The sequence below is a fragment of the Coregonus lavaretus genome (assembly GCF_964263955.1).
Source record: "Coregonus lavaretus genome assembly, contig: HAP1_SCAFFOLD_413, whole genome shotgun sequence".
Taxonomy (NCBI): Eukaryota; Metazoa; Chordata; class Actinopteri; order Salmoniformes; family Salmonidae; genus Coregonus; species Coregonus lavaretus.
In genome coordinates, this window is record NW_028164202.1 from 124,707 (window position 1) to 146,558 (window position 21,852).

Sequence of the window (21,852 nt, forward strand, 5' to 3'; positions counted from 1 at the left end):
CAGAGAGTTCAGTTGGAAGTCCAGGTGGCTCCAGGTAATTGGGAGTCAGAGAGTTCAGTTGGAAGCCCAGGTGGCTCCAGGTAATTGGGAGTCAGAGAGTTCAGTTGGAAGTCCAGGTGGCTCCAGGTAATTGGGAGTCAGAGAGTTCAGTTGGAAGCCCAGGTGGCTCCAGGTAATTGGGAGTCAGAGAGTTCAGTTGGAAGTCCAGGTGGCTCCAGGTAATTGGGAGTTCTCTTTTAACAATTGTATTTCCAAATAGAGGAAGAAAAGTGATCCATCCAGATTTCCAGGATGGGGAAGGCACTGTGGTGTAAAGACTTAGGCTACGTCTGAAATGACACCCTATTCCCTATACAGAGATGATATTATTCCCTATATAGAGATTATATTATTCCCCATATAGAGATGATATTATTCCCTAATCAGGGAATAGGGTGCCATTTTGGACCCTGACAGTAATATCTGTGTATCTGGTCTGCCATTGTTGTGGCAGATGGGTGTGTTTTCCAGAAGTTCATGGTCTTTGGGGTTGTGCGTCCTCTCTACAGATCTTCTCTGCATGTAAAAACTGAGGTTTTGTCCAAGAAGATTTTGTTTCCCTGGCCACTGAAAGACAAGAAATAAAAAAAAAGGTATTTAGTTTCATATGGCTTGTATCTTTGTTATTTAGCTATTTAGATTCCTCGTTCATAGACATTAAGCTGGAATGCCATTATATACATCATCAAGTCCTTGAAATTGGGGAAATTCCAAATAATTGATATTCAATGAAAGACCCACAATTTTGTTTTACATTGAATTTGCTTAGTGACATGTCACCATCTGTGAGAATAGTTCCCAATGTTTTTAATGAGAGTGTCTGTCTGTCCTGGGGGGGGGGGGTCTTACCAGGGGCCTCCTCAGTTTGAGCCCTCCTTTTTATTGTCTTTCTCTGCTTCCTGTGCCACTCCAGCCAACACCAAGGCTGCTGCTTCCTGTGCCACTCCAGCCAACACCAAGGCTGCTGCCTGCTGTGCCACCTCAGACACAACCACTGGAACACCTGGAAACAACACACACAGGAAATCAACGCCTGGCAGTCGTGTGTGAAGTTAACGTGTGACATTCCAACATGAAGGGTCTTACTTGTCATTGAACTATTACCATAGAACAACGACGAAGTAACAGAGAGCTTAGAGTCAACCTCTGTCTGTTACCAGAACATCTTGTTCAGCAGAGCTGAGTGACGCCAAAGTGTTTCTTAAACAGACATGTATGTATGTCGGCTATAGGGTGTGGGACCAGCCCTGCAAACAGCATGCACCACAGAGAGAGAGAGAGAGATTTATGCGACTCCTGACAGTAGCATGTGCGACTGAAGGGGTGGGTCTCTCTCTCTCTCTGCCTAAAAAGGACAGTATGTTCTTTCTGTGTTTGTAGAGTGGAGGGGCATACAGACTGACTAGGAATCACTAGAGCTCTCTACTGCTCACTCTGCATGTCTGGTTTAATACTGACAGTTATCCAGATATTATATTTGTAATGTCATTGATCACCATTTACATCCAACAATCAACCCTTTATATAAAACGTGTAACTTTGGGACACTTTTCGCCGTCTGCCAAGTTTTTGTATGTGTTAACTATCCAGTTACCCATAACCACAGGAATTGCATGTATGCCTACACACAGTGGGCTGCACAGTAGCATTGGTTTTCCTGGTAGTGAACATAAAGCAACAGAACTTTGGCCTCATAAAATGTTCCTGGGCAGCACTACATAGACGGGTTACCTATGGCTAAACATTGCCCTGAAACAGAGCACGGCTTTCCTCAGTGACTCGGGGGAAATCTCTACATCTCAAAACAGACATGCTGGAGTTATCTTCACCCTCATTTAAACACTGGAAATAATAGATTTAACTATCTGGTCTACTAAAAGTAACAGGGCTGATTCATGCTACAACTGTGATTGTGAATATTCTATTGTGATTGTGAAGATTCTATTGTGATTGTGAAGATTCTATTGTGAAGATTCTATTGTGATTGTGAAGATTCTATTGTGATTGTGAAAATTTTATTGTGATTGTGAAGATTCTATTGTGATTGTGAAGATTCTATTGTGATTGTGAAGATTCTATTGTGATTGTGAAGATTCTATTGTGACTGTAGACATTTATGTATAGATAAAACGGTATATATATATATAAGACTGTAGAGATGTATGGTGGGGGGTCTGACATGCTTTGGCCAGAACAGCGAGGGAAATAACCGAATCTCAACTATTCCATGACAAGGGGCCGTGAGTAAACCTAAATGATCTAACTAAAATATACTGAAGGCTACTACGAGTCACTGAAGACAATAGACTCAATTCTCCTGTGCTCTCCCAACGGCCACGTCAAAATGTACAGTTCATTTACATTTTACATTTTTAGTCATTTAGCAGACGCTCTTATCCAGAGCGACTTACAGAAGCAATTAGGGTTAAGTGCCTTGCTCAAGGGCACATCGACAGATTTTTCACCTAGTCGGCTCGGGGATTAGAACCAGCGACCTTTCGGTTACTGGCACAACGCTCTTACCCACTACCCACGCTCTTACCCACTAAGCTACCTGCCGCCCCAGTTCACTTGACAAACATTTGCATCAGAACTGAGGAGTGAGGACATTAACATGTCTTATGTAATCCCAGGCAACAGTGCAGAAGTCTTATCTGGGTAATTCACAGAGCACAATGAGAGAGACAGAGGGGGAGAAAGAGAGAGAGAGAGGGGGGGGGAGAAAGAGGCCAGGGTTGTGGGTTCGTTTCCCACGGGGGGCCAGTATGAAAATGTATGCACTCACTAACTCGCTCTGGATAAGAGCGTCTGCTAAATGACTAAAATGTAAATGTTACGTCATGCCGAGAGAGAGAGAGAGGAGAGAGAGAGAGAGAGAGAGAGAGAGGGGAGAGAGAGAGAGAGAGAGAGAGAGAGAGAGAGAGAGAGAGAGAGAGAGAGAGAGAGAGAGAAGGAAAACAACATCCATCCTGTTTATCACTGGACCAACCAACAGAGACGTTTATATTGAAGTCTACATTAGAAGGTCTGTATTAAACATGATTAGTTGAATGGTTCAGTAGTTATCTGTGGAGGTTTGGGGTAAGGACTAGCTTTGAGGAGTTAGTGTGTTGGATACCTCCTCCTAGTAAGTGATTGTGTTGGATGCCTCTTGGTAACCAGTCAGTTAATGAGGCTGTGGAGACCTTGGGGGGGGTTATGCTATGCTTGTGAATATACCTTTCCCTATCTATAGACCCCACACCGTACAACAGTCTGAATAGAAAAAGAGATTTGGTGTTCTACCTCGTTTTACAACTCTGTGGGTGAGTAAATATGCTCTGGTCTGCGTTGGTCAATCAGTCTCCTCTGATAAGGACCATTCAATAGTATCTTTTCCCTCTCAGCTTGTCTGCACTTGCTCACTATCTCTCCCTACATCGCCTCACATTTCATGCATGTTTGCAGAGATGTCTTCCCAGCTATTTGTGCCTATGGCAGGGGAGGACCAACCATATTCTAGATGAGCCGGATCCGGCAGGCTACAACGTAGACTCCGGCTGACTCACACCTTATTGACATCAGGAAAGACAGGTGTTTTAGGTAACATGTCAAATTAGTGAATCTATGAGCTGGAAGAACAATCATAACCTCCCTGGGGCTAATCAGGACTATAAAATGGCAGCCATTGTTCTGTGGAACTCTATTATCCATCCTGCACAACCAGTTAGTGCTGTGTGTTCTGAGATCAGATGTTAGCCCCACCACATCACAATGCAACGATCTGGGATATACAGGATAGTAAGACAGGGTTGACGTTTGATGACATTTGATGATGGTTTAAATAGGTAGAGTGATTGTGTCAGTGAGGATGAGGCGTTATAGGAGTACATACCATCAATCTCTGGGATTGAGATAGCTGGAGCAGGGGGGGCCACGGGCGCAGGAGCATGGGCGGCTGGTGTTAGCTCTGGGGTAGGGGCTGGGGCGGCCGCAGGAGCAGGGGCGGATGGTGTTAGCTCTGGGGTAGGGGCTGGTGTTAGCTCTGGGGTAGGGGCTGGTGTTAGCTCAGGGGCGGCTTCGGGAGCAGGGGCAGGTGTCTCTACTGCAGGCTCTGGGGCTGGAGCTGCCACCTCACCTGGGGCCTCTACTGGTCCTGGGGCCTCTACTGGTCCTGGGGCCTCTACTGGTCCAGGGGCCTCTACTGGTCCAGGGGCCTCTACTGGTCCAGGGGCCTCTACTGGTCCTGGGGCCTCTACTGGTCCTGGGGCCTCTACTGGTCCTGGGGCCTCTACTGGTCCTGGGGCCTCTACTGGTCCTGGGGCCTCTACTGGTCCTGGGGCCTCTACTGCTACAGGGTCCTCCACAGCCACAGGGGTGGCTACTGGCTCTGCTTCAGGCTCAGCCGCAACAACAAGGTCAGTTATGGGGCCGCTGGGTGCAGGGGCCTCCACAGCAGGGGCCTCCACAGCAGGGGCCCCCACAGCAGGGGCCCCCTCAGGGACAGCGGTCACAGGCTCAGCAGCAGGGGTTACTGGCTCTGGGACAGTTTCAGCCTCCTCAATGGGGGCAGCTACCTCGACTGGGGCAACAACCTCAATGGGGGCAGCTACCTCGACTGGGGCAACAACCTCAATGGGGGCAGCTACCTCGACTGGGGCAACAACCTCAATGGGGGCAGCTACCTCGACTGGGGCAACAACCTCAATGGGGGCAGCTACCTCGACTGGGGCAACAACCTCAATGGGGGCAGCTGCCTCGACTGGGGCAACAACCTCAATGGGGGCAGCTACCTCGACTGGGGCAACAACCTCAATGGGGGCAGCTACCTCGACTGGGGCAACAACCTCAATGGGGGAAGCCACCTCAACTGCAGCTCCAGCTTCAACAACAGGGGCCTCCTCAGACACCACTGTCTTAGCAGGAGCCTCTGCCACAGGAGTGGCCTCAACTACGACAGGCTCAATAGGGGTCGCCACCTCCACTGGGGCCACAGCCTCTACCGGGGCCACAGCCTCCACCGGGGCCACAGCCTCCACCGGGGCCACAGCCTCAGCAGGGGCTTCAGGGGGAACCTCTGGCTCGGCTGCAGACAGCACCACCAGGAGCTGGTCCTCCTCCCAGCCAGACCCCATGGTCTCCAGGGCCTCTGAGGCCATGATGACGGGTTCCTCAGAGTCATCACAGCCCCCTGGCAGGAAGTCATCTGGCAGGGCACTCTGGACAGGAAGCTGCATCTGGTCAGCGATGGTCTCTGTGTCCTCCGAGATGTGACCATTCCTGACAACTGGAATAAACACAGAAAGACATGAGGTTAATGAGAGAAATATATTTCTAGGTTTAACCTGACATCTGAAACCAGATCCACCTGTAACATTCCTGATAAAATATATTTGCACAGCACTTTTCCCACTTTATTGAATTGCAAACATTGTTAACTAAGTTGAACTAATGAGGGATCTGATAGGTTGAATACCTGAAATTCAAGCCCTCATGACTGATCAGCCTTGACGCTGGTGTGTCTGTGTTGTCATGAACCAATCTGGTTGTGTTTTAGTTAACCATCTTCAGACACTTGCAGCGCTCTGCCATAGTAACACCTAAAACATTCCATAGCAACTCCTGCTAACCCAATCCATGATCTACTGCCACGGCCAACTAAAGAAAATATCATGCAACTGCCAGAGACAAGAAGTTAAAGCTCATTAAGGAGACGCAAGGTTAACATGGTTAGTATTTATCTGAAACGTGGTTCGTATTTATCTGAAACGTGGTTCGTATTTATCTGAAATGTGGTTCGTATTTATCTGAAACGTGGTTCGTATTTATTTGAAACGTGGTTCGTATTTATCTGAAACGTGGTTCGTATTTATCTGAAACGTGGTTCGTATTTATCTGAAACGTGGTTCGTATTTATCTGAAACGTGGTTCCTAATTATCTGAAACGTGGTTCGTATTTATCTGAAACGTGGTTCGTATTTATCTGAAACGTGGTTAGTATTTATCTGAAACGTGGTTAGTATTTATCTGAAACGTGGTTAGTATTTATCTGAAACGTGGTTAGTATTTATCTGAAACGTGGTTCGTAATTATCTGAAACGTGGTTAGTATTTATCTGAAACGTGGTTAGTATTTATCTGAAACGTGGTTAGTATTCATCTGAAACGTGGTTAGTATTTATCTGAAACGTGGTTAGTAATTATCTGAAACGTGGTTCGTATTTATCTGAAACGTGGTTCGTATTTATCTGAAACGTGCTTCGTAATTATCTGAAACGTGGTTAGTATTTATCTGAAACGTGGTTAGTATTTATCTGAAACGTGGTTAGTATTTATCTGAAACGTGGTTAGTATTTATCTGAAACGTGGTTAGTATTTATCTGAAACGTGGTTAGTATTTATCTGAAACGTGGTTCGTATTTATCTGAAACGTGGTTCGTATTTATCTGAAACGTGGTTTGTATTTATCTGAAACGTGGTTCGTATTTTTCTGAAACAATCTATAACACAGTATATGGGCATCAATCTCCATTTTAACATGGGGTGGGGGTAAGCTATTCACCAAGGACCTGAAGTAATAATGCCCATAGTATTCACCAAGGACCTGAAGTAATAATGCCCATAGTATTCACCAAGGACCTGAAGTAATAATGCACATAGTATTCACCAAGGACCTGAAGTAATAATGCACATAGTATTCACCAAGGACCTGAAGTAATAATGCACATAGTATTCACCAAGGACCTGAAGTAATAATGCCCATAGTATTCACCAAGGACCTGAAGTAATAATGCACATAGTATTCACCAAGGACCTGAAGTAATAATGCCCATAGTATTCACCATGGACCTGAAGTAATAATGCCCATAGTATTCACCAAGGACCTGAAGTAATAATGCCCATAGTATTCACCAAGGACCTGAAGTAATAATGCCCATAGTATTCACAAAGGACCTGAAGTAATAATGCCCATAGTATTCCATACAGGGTAATACAAATGCACATGCTGCGGATCTAGCATCTAACATTCCATCTAAATCTATTACATGCTGAGACTGAACCGCAACAGTACTGTCAGTCACAAAAGCACCTTTACATTAGTCAATTAACTACAGGTTTCCACATGGAAAACGTGCTGTAGATGTAATGGATTCAAATACAGATTGCTGCATTTAAAACAAATCAATCTACAGAACATATAACATCATTGATAGTTTAATGAACGTATCACACTCCATCAATATAATTGAGGTTTGCAGATGAGCGGTTCACTATGTGTGCCGCTGCCTCAGATGCCAGAGGTCAGAGATGTCAAATGTACCATTTGCTGTCAAAGGTGACACTCACTCTTCAGGTACCTGTGATGTTAATCAACCCGTGTGCTGTGAACAGTGGAGCCGTTTTCACTTTGTATTCAAATAATTTGGTTGTTGGAGTCATCCTGAAGTATTTAACTGCTGTTGAAAATATGACTGAACAGAAGTGGCCCTTGGTAAGAGAGTCCCAGTTGGTTTGACTCAGCGGTGAGAGAAAACCAATCAGACTGGAGGGTTTCTAGGACATGCAGAACGTTACAGATGAAAAGCTCATCCTCCATTTCCGGGGCTGAAGAATGTGATTTATTGAAAGCAACCCTGTGGTTTTCTCTGAGCCCTGAGGACTAGGTTCACCTTCCGCCCCTCGGTATGAAACTGGATGGGGAAGTGTATATGAATGATACAGACTAGATGGGGACATATCCGTCCAGGGGCAGGCTGCTAGACAGCTGGGAAACACACAACAGATAGTCTGTTAGCCTGGTCCCAGATCTGTTTGTGTTGAATAGCCCACTTCAAGGGTGTTTCAAAATACAACGATTTACCATAGAGTCGGCAAGACAGCACAACCAGATCTGGAACCAGTCTGTCTGCAAAACAGTTCAGGAAATCTGTTTCTTAGACTGATCACACCATTCCTATTATTTAATCCATGTCACCGTTAACTCCCCTGATGTAAACAGAGCATTGTTTCATGCATGACATCAACCAAATGATCAAATTAGACGCTCCCGCTTCCCGGTTTGGTATGACTGTCGTAGCCCCTAAAGACCAGGGAGCAATGACTGGAAAGGAATGTGATGAGCTAGCACAAAATAGGAACTAACCAGGCCAATGGAAGACAAGCAAACAGAGAGGGAGAGATTTGGAGGTCTACAAAGTCTCTCAACAGTAAGTTATGGGGTGATGTGATGAGGAGTTATGGGGTGATGAGGAGTTATGGGGTGATGTGATGAGGAGTTATGGGGTGATGAGGAGTTATGGGGTGATGAGGAGTTATGGGGTGATGAGATGAGGAGTTATGGGGTGATGTGATGAGGAGTTATGGGGTGATGTGATGAGGAGTTATGGGGTGATGTGATGAGGAGTTATGGGGTGATGTGATGAGGAGTTATGGGGTGATGAGGAGTTACGGGGTGATGAGGAGTTATGGGGTGATGTGATGAGTTATGGGGTGATGAGGAGTTATGGGGTGATGTGATGAGTTATGGGGTGATGAGGAGTTATGGGGTGATGTGATGAGGAGTTATGGGGTGATGAGGAGTTATGGGGTGATGTGATTAGGAGTTATGAGGTGATGTGATGAGGAGTTATGGGGTGATGAGGAGTTATGGGGTGATGTGATGAGGAGTTATGGGGTGATGAGGAGTTATGGGGTGATGTGATGAGGAGTTATGGGGTGATGTGATGAGGAGTTATGGGGTGATGTGATGAGGAGTTATGGGGTGATGAGGAGTTATGGGGTGATGAGGAGTTATGGGGTGATGAGATGAGGAGTTATGGGGTGATGAGGAGTTATGGGGTGATGTGATGAGGAGTTACGGGGTGATGAGGAGTTATGGGGTGATGTGATGAGTTATGGGGTGATGAGGAGTTATGGGGTGATGTGATGAGGAGTTATGGGGTGATGTGATGAGGAGTTATGAGGTGATGAGGAGTTATGGGGTGATGAGGAGTTATGGGGTGATGAGGAGTTATGGGGTGATGTGATGAGGAGTTACGGGGTGATGAGGAGTTATGGGGTGATGTGATGAGTTATGGGGTGATGAGGAGTTATGGGGTGATGTGATGAGGAGTTATGGGGTGATGAGGAGTTATGGGGTGATGTGATTAGGAGTTATGAGGTGATGTGATGAGGAGTTATGGGGTGATGAGGAGTTATGGGGTGATGTGATGAGGAGTTATGGGGTGATGTGATGAGGAGTTATGGGGTGATGTGATGAGGAGTTATGGGTTGATGTGATGAGGAGTTATGGGGTGATGAGGAGTTATGGGGTGATGAGGAGTTATGGGGTGATGTGATGAGGAGTTATGGGGTGATGTGATGAGGAGTTATAGGGTGATGTGATGAGGAGTTACGGGGTGATGAGGAGTTATGGGGTGATGAGGAGTTATGGGGTTATGTGCTGAGGAGTTATGGGGTGATGTGCTGAGGAGTTATGGGGTGATGTGATGAGGAGTTATGGGGTGATGTGATGAGGAGTTATGGGGTGATGAGGAGTTACGGGGTGATGAGGAGTTATGGGGTGATGAGGAGTTATGGGGTGATGAGGAGTTATGGGGTGATGTGCTGAGGAGTTATGGGGTGATGTGATGAGGAGATATGAGGTGATGTGATGAGGAGTTATGGGGTGATGAGGAGTTATGGGGTGATGTGATGAGGAGTTACGGGGTGATGAGGAGTTATGGGGTGATGTGATGAGGAGTTATAGGGTGATGTGATGAGGAGTTACGGGGTGATGAGGAGTTATGGGGTGATGTGATGAGGAGTTACGGGGTGATGAGGAGTTATGGGGTGATGAGGAGTTATGGGGTGATGTGATGAGGAGTTATGGGGTGATGAGGAGTTATAGGGTGCTGTGATGAGGAGTGATGGGGTGATGAGGAGTTATGGGGTGCTGTGATGAGGAGTTATGGGGTGATGAAGAGTTATGGGGTGATGTGATGAGGAGTTATGGGGTGATGTGATGAGGAGTTATGGGGTGATGTGATGAGGAAATGATGTTTCCTTTCGTTGTAGCCCTACAGGAAGCCTGTTATGTAATAGTATGTATTATGAGGAGAAAAACAGAGCTGCAAAAATGCTGTGTTGGTTGGCTTAACTTCAGGGGGAGGGGGGTTCATTGGTTGGTTTAACTTCACACCTGGGTGATATTACACTCCTCTCTCACCTTGCTAGCGTATCGATATCACGTGGCCTTGCTAGCGTATCGATATCACGTGGCCTTGCTAGCGTAACGATATCACGTGGCCTTGCTAGCGTATCGATATCACGTGGCCTTGCTAGCGTATCGATATCACGTGGCCTTGCTAGCGTAACGATATCACGTGGCCTTGCTAGCGTATCGATATCACGTGGCCTTGCTAGCGTATCGATATCACGTGGCCTTGCTAGCGTATCGATATCACGTGGCCTTGCTAGCATATCGATATCACGTGGCCTTGCTAGCGTATCGATATCACGAGGCCTTGCTAGCGTATCGATATCACGTGGCCTTGCTAGCGTATCGATATCACGTGGCCTTGCTAGCGTATCGATATCACGTGGCCTTGCTAGCGTATCGATATCCCGTGGCCTTGCTAGCAACTCCAGGGCTGAATATTACAGTTACAGTTGTACAGCCAGCTAGATCTCAGGGATAGGACGGCTGTTGTCTGTAGCTGGCTGGCTGGTGGGACAGAGACAGACAGAGACAGACAGAGACAGACAGAGACAGACAGAGACAGAGCCCCTCTTGGCATGGATCACTTGTGTGTCAACATGATTACCATCCAAAAGATGACAGAGATCCCAGTCAAAACAGCTAGTGAGTCCCTGGACAGAGGGAGCTGGGGGATGGGACCCGGTGGGACCGCTGTGGTATTGGCTGGTATACAGCTGGTGAGACAGTGCTGTTAGATGGGACAGATCACTACCACGCAGGGCCACATGTACAGAGTAGTAGCATGGTACAAGAAGACATGTCAGAGGTGACGTCAGCCTCTGGGACCAAGACAGAGAATCTCCAGGTGACCTGGCTGGCCCTACAACAACACCCTGAAACAGACAGACACACTGCTAGAGATGGCCCTACAACAACACCCTGAAACAGATAGACACACTGCTAGAGATGGCCCTACAACAACACCCTGAAACAGATAGACACACTGCTAGAGATGGCCCTACAACAACACCCTGAAACAGACAGACACACTGCTAGAGATGGCCCTACAACAACACCCTGAAACAGACAGACACTGCTAGAGATGGCCCTACAACAACACCCTGAAACAGACAGACACACTGCTAGAGATGGCCCTACAACAACACCCTGAAACAGACAGACACTGCTAGAGATGGCCCTACAACAACACCCTGAAACAGACAGACACACTGCTAGAGATGGCCCTACAACAACACCCTGAAACAGATAGACACACTGCTAGAGATGGCCCTACAACAATACCCTGAAACAGACAGACACACTGCTAGAGATGGCCCTACAACAACACCCTGAAACAGACAGACACACTGCTAGAGATGGCCCTACAACAACACCCTGAAACAGATAGACACACTGCTAGAGATGGCCCTACAACAACACCCTGAAACAGATAGACACACTGCTAGAGATGGCCCTACAACAACACCCTGAAACAGACAGACATACTGCTAGAGATGGCCCTACAACAACACCCTGAAACAGACAGACACACTGCTAGAGATGGCCCTACAACAACACCCTGAACATTAGATTTCCATGTAACAACATGTATAAAGACATACTGATGGTCAGGCTGCAACAACAGGGCAGTGAGTACACAGTGTGAGTGTATGTTAAATGATGACATAATGCCCTCAGCTGTGCCTGGTCCTGGAGTGTGGAAGCCATGTGGCAGGACCAGAGCCAGGCAGGCCCTATGAATGGACAATATGACCCCCTGTGTCAGCCAGACCTCTCTGTGGGTAGCAGGGTTTCCAGGTTGTGACAAAAAGCAAAAGAAAAAAGAAAAGCTATGAATCAAACTGTTTCTGGTCGGGAGAAAAAATATATATAAATCCTTCGTAAGCGGTGCGTGAGTTTCAAGTTTGGGGAAGCGTACAATTTACCCTACCATTTCTACCTTTCAGCCAGTTATGATTTTCATATGCGCAGTTTTGTGGAACAGTTATATATCAATAATAATGTTTTAGTTTCTCAATCATTGTCACGTGGTTAATCATAAAAATCGGAATTAAAAATGATACAAATTGAAAAGTTCAAATTCAACTAATGCGAGAGCACCAGCCTCAGCCATATGGACACATTGATGCACCGTGATAATAATGTAATATGCCATTTGGCTCTGGGGGAGTTAGGGGTGGTATGTAGTATGGCTCTGGGGGAGTTAGGGGTGGTATGGCTCTGGGGGAGTTAGGGGTGGTATGGCTCTGGGGGAGTTAGGGGTGGTATGGCTCTGGGGGAGTTAGGGGTGGTATGGCTCTGGGGGGAGTTAGGGGTGGTATGGCTCTGGGGGAGTTAGGGGTGGTATGGCTCTGGGGGAGTTAGGGGTGGTATGGCTCTGGGGGAGTTAGGGGTGGTATGGCTCTGGGGGAGTTAGGGGTGGTATGGCTCTGGGGGAGTTAGGGGTGGTATGGCTCTGGGGGAGTTAGGGGTGGTATGGCTCTGGGGGAGTTAGGGGTGGTATGGCTCTGGGGGAGTTAGGGGTGGTATGTAGTATGGCTCTGGGGGAGTTAGGGGTGGTATGGCTCTGGGGGGAGTTAGGGGTGGTATGGCTCTGGGGGGAGTTAGGGGTGGTATGGCTCTGGGGGAGTTAGGGGTGGTATGGCTCTGGGGGAGTTAGGGGTGGTATGTAGTATGGCTCTGGGGGAGTTAGGGGTGGTATGTAGTATGGCTCTGGGGGGAGTTAGGGGTGGTATGGCTCTGGGGGAGTTAGGGGTGGTATGGCTCTGGGGGAGTTAGGGGTGGTATGGCTCTGGGGGGAGTTAGGGGTGGTATGGCTCTGGGGGGAGTTAGGGGTGGTATGGCTCTGGGGGAGTTAGGGGTGGTATGTAGTATGGCTCTGGGGGAGTTAGGGGTGGTATGGCTCTGGGGGAGTTAGGGGTGGTATGGCTCTGGGGGAGTTAGGGGTGGTATGGCTCTGGGGGGAGTTAGGGGTGGTATGGCTCTGGGGGAGTTAGGGGTGGTATGGCTCTGGGGGAGTTAGGGGTGGTATGGCTCTGGGGGAGTTAGGGGTGGTATGTAGTATGGCTCTGGGGGAGTTAGGGGTGGTATCTAGTATGGCTCTGGGGGAGTTAGGGGTGGTATGGCTCTGGGGGAGTTAGGGGTGGTATGGCTCTGGGGGAGTTAGGGGTGGTATGTAGTATGGCTCTGGGGGAGTTAGGGGTGGTATGGCTCTGGGGGAGTTAGGGGTGGTATGGCTCTGGGGGAGTTAGGGGTGGTATGTAGTATGGCTCTGGGGGAGTTAGGGGTGGTATGGCTCTGGGGGAGTTAGGGGTGGTATGGCTCTGGGGGAGTTAGGGGTGGTATGGCTCTGGGGGGAGTTAGGGGTGGTATGGCTCTGGGGGAGTTAGGGGTGGTATGGCTCTGGGGGAGTTAGGGGTGGTATGGCTCTGGGGGAGTTAGGGGTGGTATGGCTCTGGGGGAGTTAGGGGTGGTATGGCTCTGGGGGAGTTAGGGGTGGTTTATAGTATGGCTCTGGGGGAGTTAGGGGTGGTATGGCTCTGGGGGAGTTAGGGGTGGTATGTAGTATGGCTCTGGGGGAGTTAGGGGTGGTATGTAGTATGGCTCTGGGGGAGTTAGGGGTGGTATGGCTCTGGGGGGAGTTAGGGGTGGTATGGCTCTGGGGGGAGTTAGGGGTGGTATGGCTCTGGGGGAGTTAGGGGTGGTATGTAGTATGGCTCTGGGGGAGTTAGGGGTGGTATGGCTCTGGGGGAGTTAGGGGTGGTATGGCTCTGGGGGAGTTAGGGGTGGTATGTAGTATGGCTCTGGGGGAGTTAGGGGTGGTATGGCTCTGGGGGAGTTAGGGGTGGTATGTAGTATGGCTCTGGGGGAGTTAGGGGTGGTATGGCTCTGGGGGAGTTAGGGGTGGTATGGCTCTGGGGGAGTTAGGGGTGGTATGGCTCTGGGGGAGTTAGGGGTGGTATGTAGTATGGCTCTGGGGGAGTTAGGGGTGGTATGGCTCTGGGGGAGTTAGGGGTGGTATGTAGTATGGCTCTGGGGGAGTTAGGGGTGGTATGGCTCTGGGGGGGTTAGGGGTGGTATGGCTCTGGGGGAGTTAGGGGTGGTATGGCTCTGGGGGAGTTAGGGGTGGTATGTAGTATGGCTCTGGGGGAGTTAGGGGTGGTATGGCTCTGGGGGAGTTAGGGGTGGTATGGCTCTGGGGGAGTTAGGGGTGGTATGGCTCTGGGGGGAGTTAGGGGTGGTATGGCTCTGGGGGAGTTAGGGGTGGTATGGCTCTGGGGGAGTTAGGGGTGGTATGTAGTATGGCTCTGGGGGAGTTAGGGGTGGTATGGCTCTGGGGGAGTTAGGGGTGGTATGTAGTATGGCTCTGGGGGGAGTTAGGGGTGGTATGGGGTGGTATTTCTAAGAAGCCGTCACCACTCAATTCAATTGAAAGGGGCTTTATTGGCATAGGAAACGTGTTGACATTACCAAAGCAAGTGAAATAAACAATCAACAGAAGTGAGAAGGTAAATATTGCACTAAAAAAGGTTTTAAAAAGATAAAGACGTTTTTAAGTGTTATATTAGCAGCTATATGTTTTATCCATGTGCAAATAGTTGTAGTATGAATAGTGGGGGAAGATACATAAACAGATAAATATGGGTTGTATTTATAATGGTGTTTGTTCTTCACTGGTTGCCCTTTTCTCATGGCAACAGGTCACAAATCTTGCTGCTGTGATGGCACACTGCGGTATTTCACCTAACAGATATATATGAGAGTTTATCAATGTTTGTTGTGTTTAACAATTATTTGTGGGTCTGTGTAATCTGTGGGAAATATGTGTCTCTAATATGGTCATACATTTGGCAGGAGGTTAGGAAGTGCAGCTCAGTTTCCACCTCATTTTGTGGGCAGTGTGCACATAGCCTGTCTTCACCTGAGAGCCAGGTCTGCCTATGGCGGCCTTTCTCAATAGCAAAGCTATGCTCACTGAGTCTGTACAGTCAAGGATTTCCTGAATTTTGGGTCAGTCACAGTGGTCAGGTATTCTGCCACTGTGTATTCTCTGTTTAGGGCCAGGTAGCATTCCAACTTGCTCTGTTTATTGGTTGATTCTTTCCAATGTGTCAAGTAATTATATTTTTGTTTTCTTATAATTTGGTTGGGTCTAATTGTGTTGCTGTCCTGGGGCTCTGTGGGGTCTGTTTGTGTTTGTGAACAGAGCCCCAGGACCAGCTTGCTTAGGGGACTCTTCTCCAGGTTCATCTCTCTGTAGGTGATGGCTTTGTGATGGAATGTGTGGGCATCGCTTCCTTTTAGGTGGTTGTAGAATTTAACGGCTCTTTTATGGATTTTGATAACTAGCGGATATAGTCCTAATTGTGCTCTGCATGATTTGTTTGGGGTTTGTCGTTGTACACAAAGTATATTTTTGCAGAATTCTGCATGCAGAGTCTCAATTGGGTGTTTGTCCCATTTTGTGAATTCTTGGTTGGTGAGTGGACCTCATACTTCACAACCATAGAGGGCAATGGGTTCTATAACTGATTGAAGTATTTACACAGTACAGGCTAATTGACAGGTTGGGTCAGAACCCTATAGCCTCAGGGATATGACACAATCCAGGCCGTGCCACAGCAGAATCACAGCTAACTAACGGGTTGGGTCAGAACCCTATAGCCTCAGGGTGCAGATGTGCTGCCAACAATGCAATGTTTTCAACAGCAGTTTGATCAGAGCAGCATGGGCTCTCTGACTGGCAACATGTAAATGTCCAGGGAACATAATGTACTGTAATATAGACATGAGGACGTGAGCACCTGTGGTCTTCCACTCCATAGGGGGAGAAAGAAGCTGATAGGAAAAAGCTGATTGTTTTGTTCTGGTTTTTACATATTTTAACTAATGGAAAGATAAGCTACTAATGCATTATCATTGGCTGTGGTTAGTCAAAAGATAAAACTGATCAGTAAATGTAACACCAGATACTGATCATAATAAAGCTTTCTGCTATAATCACAATGTAACACCAGATACTGATCATAATAAAGCTTTCTGCTATAATCCCAATGTAACACCATGGTAAAAAAAAAAAAAAGACAATATCAATGCACATAACACACCTTCTGCAGTGTGAGAATTTAATCTAATCGCAACAAAAAAAACGCTAATTTTGCCAAAACTTTAAAGAAGTGTCACTGTCAACTGATCCTGACATAAATGTACTCACCAAATGTGTCTCCATTGGCCTCCTCGGGTTTTGTCCCCGGTCTCTTCTCCTGATCGACAGTCTGTGCGCTGGAAGAAGAACACCCCATGGTGAAGAAGAGATGGATGAAAATAAAATATGGAAAGAAGATTGACACTAAAAGCGAATGGTCGATGCTCAGACAGCGACTGGCTGGGTAAAACATGCACAGAACAGCAAGGTGCTTGTCTATGAGGAGTAACTGGAGACCATTATTCCCTGTTGTCTGTCTGCCCTGTCTGTTTATGAATGGTCAGTCGCCCTCAAGCCCTGGACAACGGACTGTTGTGCTCTGCACACTAACCACGCGTAAGGCACTGTCTGGATAAAATGAAGACCCTCAACTGTGCTCTCTCTCTTTCCATTAGGGAAGTGGTTTAGACAAGAGCATGTTGATCAACTCCGCCCCCTACCCTCTCCTTCAGAAGAGCCCATTCTCTGAAAAATCCACCTGGTGGCTCTTATGTACTGGTGAGTTCTCTTTCCCCTATTTATAGTTCAAGTAACTTGGAATGTATTACTAGTAATACAAGTATTACTAGTAATACATTTTTGTTTGTTTATTATTCCACATAAGACAATCCAAGACTTTGGCCCAGACGTTGATGGACTGTCAACAACAAGTCATTTGTCAGTAAGTGCAAGCGGAGGGATACCAGTGCCTGCAGCCCTCTCCGCAAAAAAAAGTATCAAACGTGATTGATAATTTACAAAGTAGTCAATGTCTGCAAAAAAAAAAGATAGGGCGTGTGTGTGCGCGCAGTGTTAAATTGTTGCTGTTACAGTGCTATCTACCAGTACTGTACTATCTTTGACGCGACGTCGCCATCTACTGGATGAAGTAGCTACCTGCAGCATCAAAGATACTTGTGTAGTGTATATATTATTATTATTACTGGATGAAGTAGCCACCTGCAGCATCAAAGATACTTGTGTAGTGTATATATTATTATTATTACTGGATGAAGTAGCCACCTGCAGCATCAAATATACTTGTGTAGTGTATATATTATTATTATTACTGGATGAAGTAGCCACCTGCAGCATCAAAGATACTTGTGTAGTGTATATATTATTATTATTACTGGATGAAGTAGCCACCTGCAGCATCAAAGATACTTGTGTAGTGTATATATTATTATTATTACTGGATGAAGTAGCCACCTGCAGCATCAAAGATACTTGTGTAGTGTATATATTATTATTATTACTGGATGAAGTAGCCACCTGCAGCATCAAAGATACTTGTGTAGTGTATATATTATTATTATTACTGGATGAAGTAGCCACCTGCAGCATCAAAGATACTTGTGTAGTGTATATATTATTATTATTACTGGATGAAGTAGCCACCTGCAGCATCAAATATACTTGTGTAGTGTATATATTATTATTATTACTGGATGAAGTAGCCACCTGCAGCATCAAATATACTTGTGTAGTGTATATATTATTATTATTACTGGATGAAGTAGCCACCTGCAGCATCAAAGATACTTGTGTAGTGTATATATTATTATTATTACTGGATGAAGTAGCCACCTGCAGCATCAAATATACTTGTGTAGTGTATATATTATTATTATTACTGGATGAAGTAGCCACCTGCAGCATCAAAGATACTTGTGTAGTGTATATATTATTATTATTACTGGATGAAGTAGCCACCTGCAGCATCAAAGATACTTGTGTAGTGTATATATTATTATTATTACTGGATGAAGTAGCCACCTGCAGCATCAAAGATACTTGTGTAGTGTATATATTATTATTATTACTGGATGAAGTAGCCACCTGCAGCATCAAAGATACTTGTGTAGTGTATATATTATTATTATTACTGGATGAAGTAGCCACCTGCAGCATCAAAGATACTTGTGTAGTGTATATATTATTATTATTACTGGATGAAGTAGCCACCTGCAGCATCAAAGATACTTGTGTAGTGTATATATTATTATTATTACTGGATGAAGTAGCCACCTGCAGCATCAAATATACTTGTGTAGTGTATATATTATTATTATTACTGGATGAAGTAGCCACCTGCAGCATCAAATATACTTGTGTAGTGTATATATTATTATTATTACTGGATGAAGTAGCCACCTGCAGCATCAAATATACTTGTGTAGTGTATATATTATTATTATTACTGGATGAAGTAGCCACCTGCAGCATCAAAGATACTTGTGTAGTGTATATATTATTATTATTACTGGATGAAGTAGCCACCTGCAGCATCAAAGATACTTGTCTGGTGTATATATTATTATTATTACTGGATGAAGTAGCCACCTGCAGCATCAAAGATACTTGTGTAGTGTATATTATTATTATTACTGGATGAAGTAGCCACCTGCAGCATCAAAGATACTTGTGTAGTGTATATATTATTATTATTACTGGATGAAGTAGCCACCTGCAGCAATAAAGATACTTGTGTAGTGTATATATTATTATTATTACTGGATGAAGTAGCCACCTGCAGCATCAAAGATACTTGTGTAGTGTATATATTATTATTATTACTGGATGAAGTAGCCACCTGCAGCATCAAATATACTTGTGTAGTGTATATATTATTATTATTACTGGATGAAGTAGCCACCTGCAGCAATAAAGATACTTGTGTAGTGTATATATTATTATTATTACTGGATGAAGTAGCCACCTGCAGCATCAAATATACTTGTGTAGTGTATATATTATTATTATTACTGGATGAAGTAGCCACCTGCAGCATCAAAGATACTTGTGTAGTGTATATATTATTATTATTACTGGATGAAGTAGCCACCTGCAGCATCAAAGATACTTGTGTAGTGTATATATTATTATTATTACTGGATGAAGTAGCCACCTGCAGCATCAAAGATACTTGTGTAGTGTATATATTATTATTATTACTGGATGAAGTAGCCACCTGCAGCATCAAAGATACTTGTGTAGTGTATATATTATTATTATTACTGGATGAAGTAGCCACCTGCAGCATCAAAGATACTTGTGTAGTGTATATATTATTATTATTACTGGATGAAGTAGCCACCTGCAGCATAAAGATACTTGTGTAGTGTATATATTATTATTATTACTGGATGAAGTAGCCACCTGCAGCATCAAAGATACTTGTGTAGTGTATATATTATTATTATTACTGGATGAAGTAGCCACCTGCAGCATCAAAGATACTTGTGTAGTGTATATATTATTATTATTACTGGATGAAGTAGCCACCTGCAGCATCAAAGATACTTGTGTAGTGTATATATTATTATTATTACTGGATGAAGTAGCCACCTGCAGCATCAAATATACTTGTGTAGTGTATATTATTATTATTACTGGATGAAGTAGCCACCTGCAGCATCAAAGATACTTGTGTAGTGTATATATATTATTATTACTGGATGAAGTAGCCACCTGCAGCATCAAAGATACTTGTGTAGTGTATATATTATTATTATTACTGGATGAAGTAGCCACCTGCAGCATCAAAGATACTTGTGTAGTGTATATATTATTATTATTACTCGATGAAGTAGCCACCTGCAGCAATAAAGATACTTGTGTAGTGTATATATTATTATTATTACTCGATGAAGTAGCCACCTAGAGCATCAAAGATACTTGTGTAGTGTATATATTATTATTATTACTGTATGAAGTAGCCACCTGCAGCATCAAATATACTTGTGTAGTGTATATATTATTATTATTACTGGATGAAGTAGCCACCTGCAGCATCAAAGATACTTGTGTAGTGTATATATTATTATTATTACTGGATGAAGTAGCCACCTGCAGCATCAAAGATACTTGTGTAGTGTATATATTATTATTATTACTGGATGAAGTAGCCACCTGCAGCATCAAATATACTTGTGTAGTGTATATATTATTATTATTACTGGATGAAGTAGCCACCTGCAGCATCAAAGATACTTGTGTAGTGTATATATTATTATTATTACTGGATGAAGTAGCCACCTGCAGCATCAAAGATACTTGTGTAGTGTATATATTATTATTATTACTGGATGAAGTAGCCACCTGCAGCATCAAAGATACTTGTGTAGTGTATATATTATTATTATTACTGGATGAAGTAGCCACCTGCAGCATCAAAGATACTTGTGTAGTGTATATATTATTATTATTACTGGATGAAGTAGCCACCTGCAGCATCAAAGATACTTGTGTAGTGTATATATTATTATTATTACTGGATGAAGTAGCCACCTGCAGCATCAAAGATACTTGTGTAGTGTATATATTATTATTATTACTGGATGAAGTAGCCACCTGCAGCATCAAATATACTTGTGTAGTGTATATATTATTATTATTACTGGATGAAGTAGCCACCTGCAGCATCAAAGATACTTGTGTAGTGTATATATTATTATTATTACTGGATGAAGTAGCCACCTGCAGCATCAAAGATACTTGTGTAGTGTATATATTATTATTATTACTGGATGAAGTAGCCACCTGCAGCATCAAAGATACTTGTGTAGTGTATATATTATTATTATTACTGGATGAAGTAGCCACCTGCAGCATCAAAGATACTTGTGTAGTGTATATATTATTATTATTACTGGATGAAGTAGCCACCTGCAGCATCAAAGATATTGTGTAGTGTATATATTATTATTATTACTGGATGAAGTAGCCACCTGCAGCATCAAAGATACTTGTGTAGTGTATATATTATTATTATTACTGGATGAAGTAGCCACCTGCAGCATCAAAGATACTTGTGTAGTGTATATATTATTATTATTACTGGATGAAGTAGCCACCTGCAGCATCAAAGATACTTGTGTAGTGTATATATATTATTATTACTGGATGAAGTAGCCACCTGCAGCATCAAAGATACTTGTGTAGTGTATATATTATTATTATTACTGGATGAAGTAGCCACCTGCAGCATCAAAGATACTTGTGTAGTGTATATATTATATTATTACTGGATGAAGTAGCCACCTGCAGCATCAAAGATACTTGTGTAGTGTCTATATTATTATTATTACTGGATGAAGTAGCCACCTGCAGCATCAAAGATACTTGTGTAGTGTATATATTATTATTATTACTGGATGAAGTAGCCACCTGCAGCAAAAAGATACTTGTGTAGTGTATATATTATTATTATTACTGGATGAAGTAGCCACCTGCAGCATCAAAGATACTTGTGTATTGTCTATATATTATTATTACTGGATGAAGTAGCCACCTGCAGCATCAAAGATACTTGTGTAGTGTCTATATTATTATTATTACTGGATGAAGTAGCCACCTGCAGCATCAAAGATACTTGTGTAGTGTATATATAATATTATTACTGGATGAAGTAGCCACCTGCAGCATCAAAGATACTTGTGTAGTGT

General features: G+C 44.4%; 1 protein-coding gene across 1 annotated transcript; it reads right to left on the bottom strand.

Annotated features, from left to right (window-relative positions):
- Window positions 1–459: 459 nt before the first annotated feature.
- LOC311117330 (uncharacterized protein) lies at window positions 460–16,575 on the bottom strand. The gene is made up of 4 exons (XM_084192292.1): window positions 16,433–16,575; window positions 3,914–5,305; window positions 889–1,042; window positions 460–606 (listed from the first exon to the last, which is right to left on the bottom strand). The coding sequence occupies exons 1-3, from the start codon at window positions 16,518–16,520 to the stop codon at window positions 900–902; spliced, it is 1,623 nt and encodes a 540-aa protein (XP_084048418.1). The 5' UTR covers window positions 16,521–16,575; the 3' UTR covers window positions 460–606; window positions 889–899.
- Window positions 16,576–21,852: the final 5,277 nt, after the last annotated feature.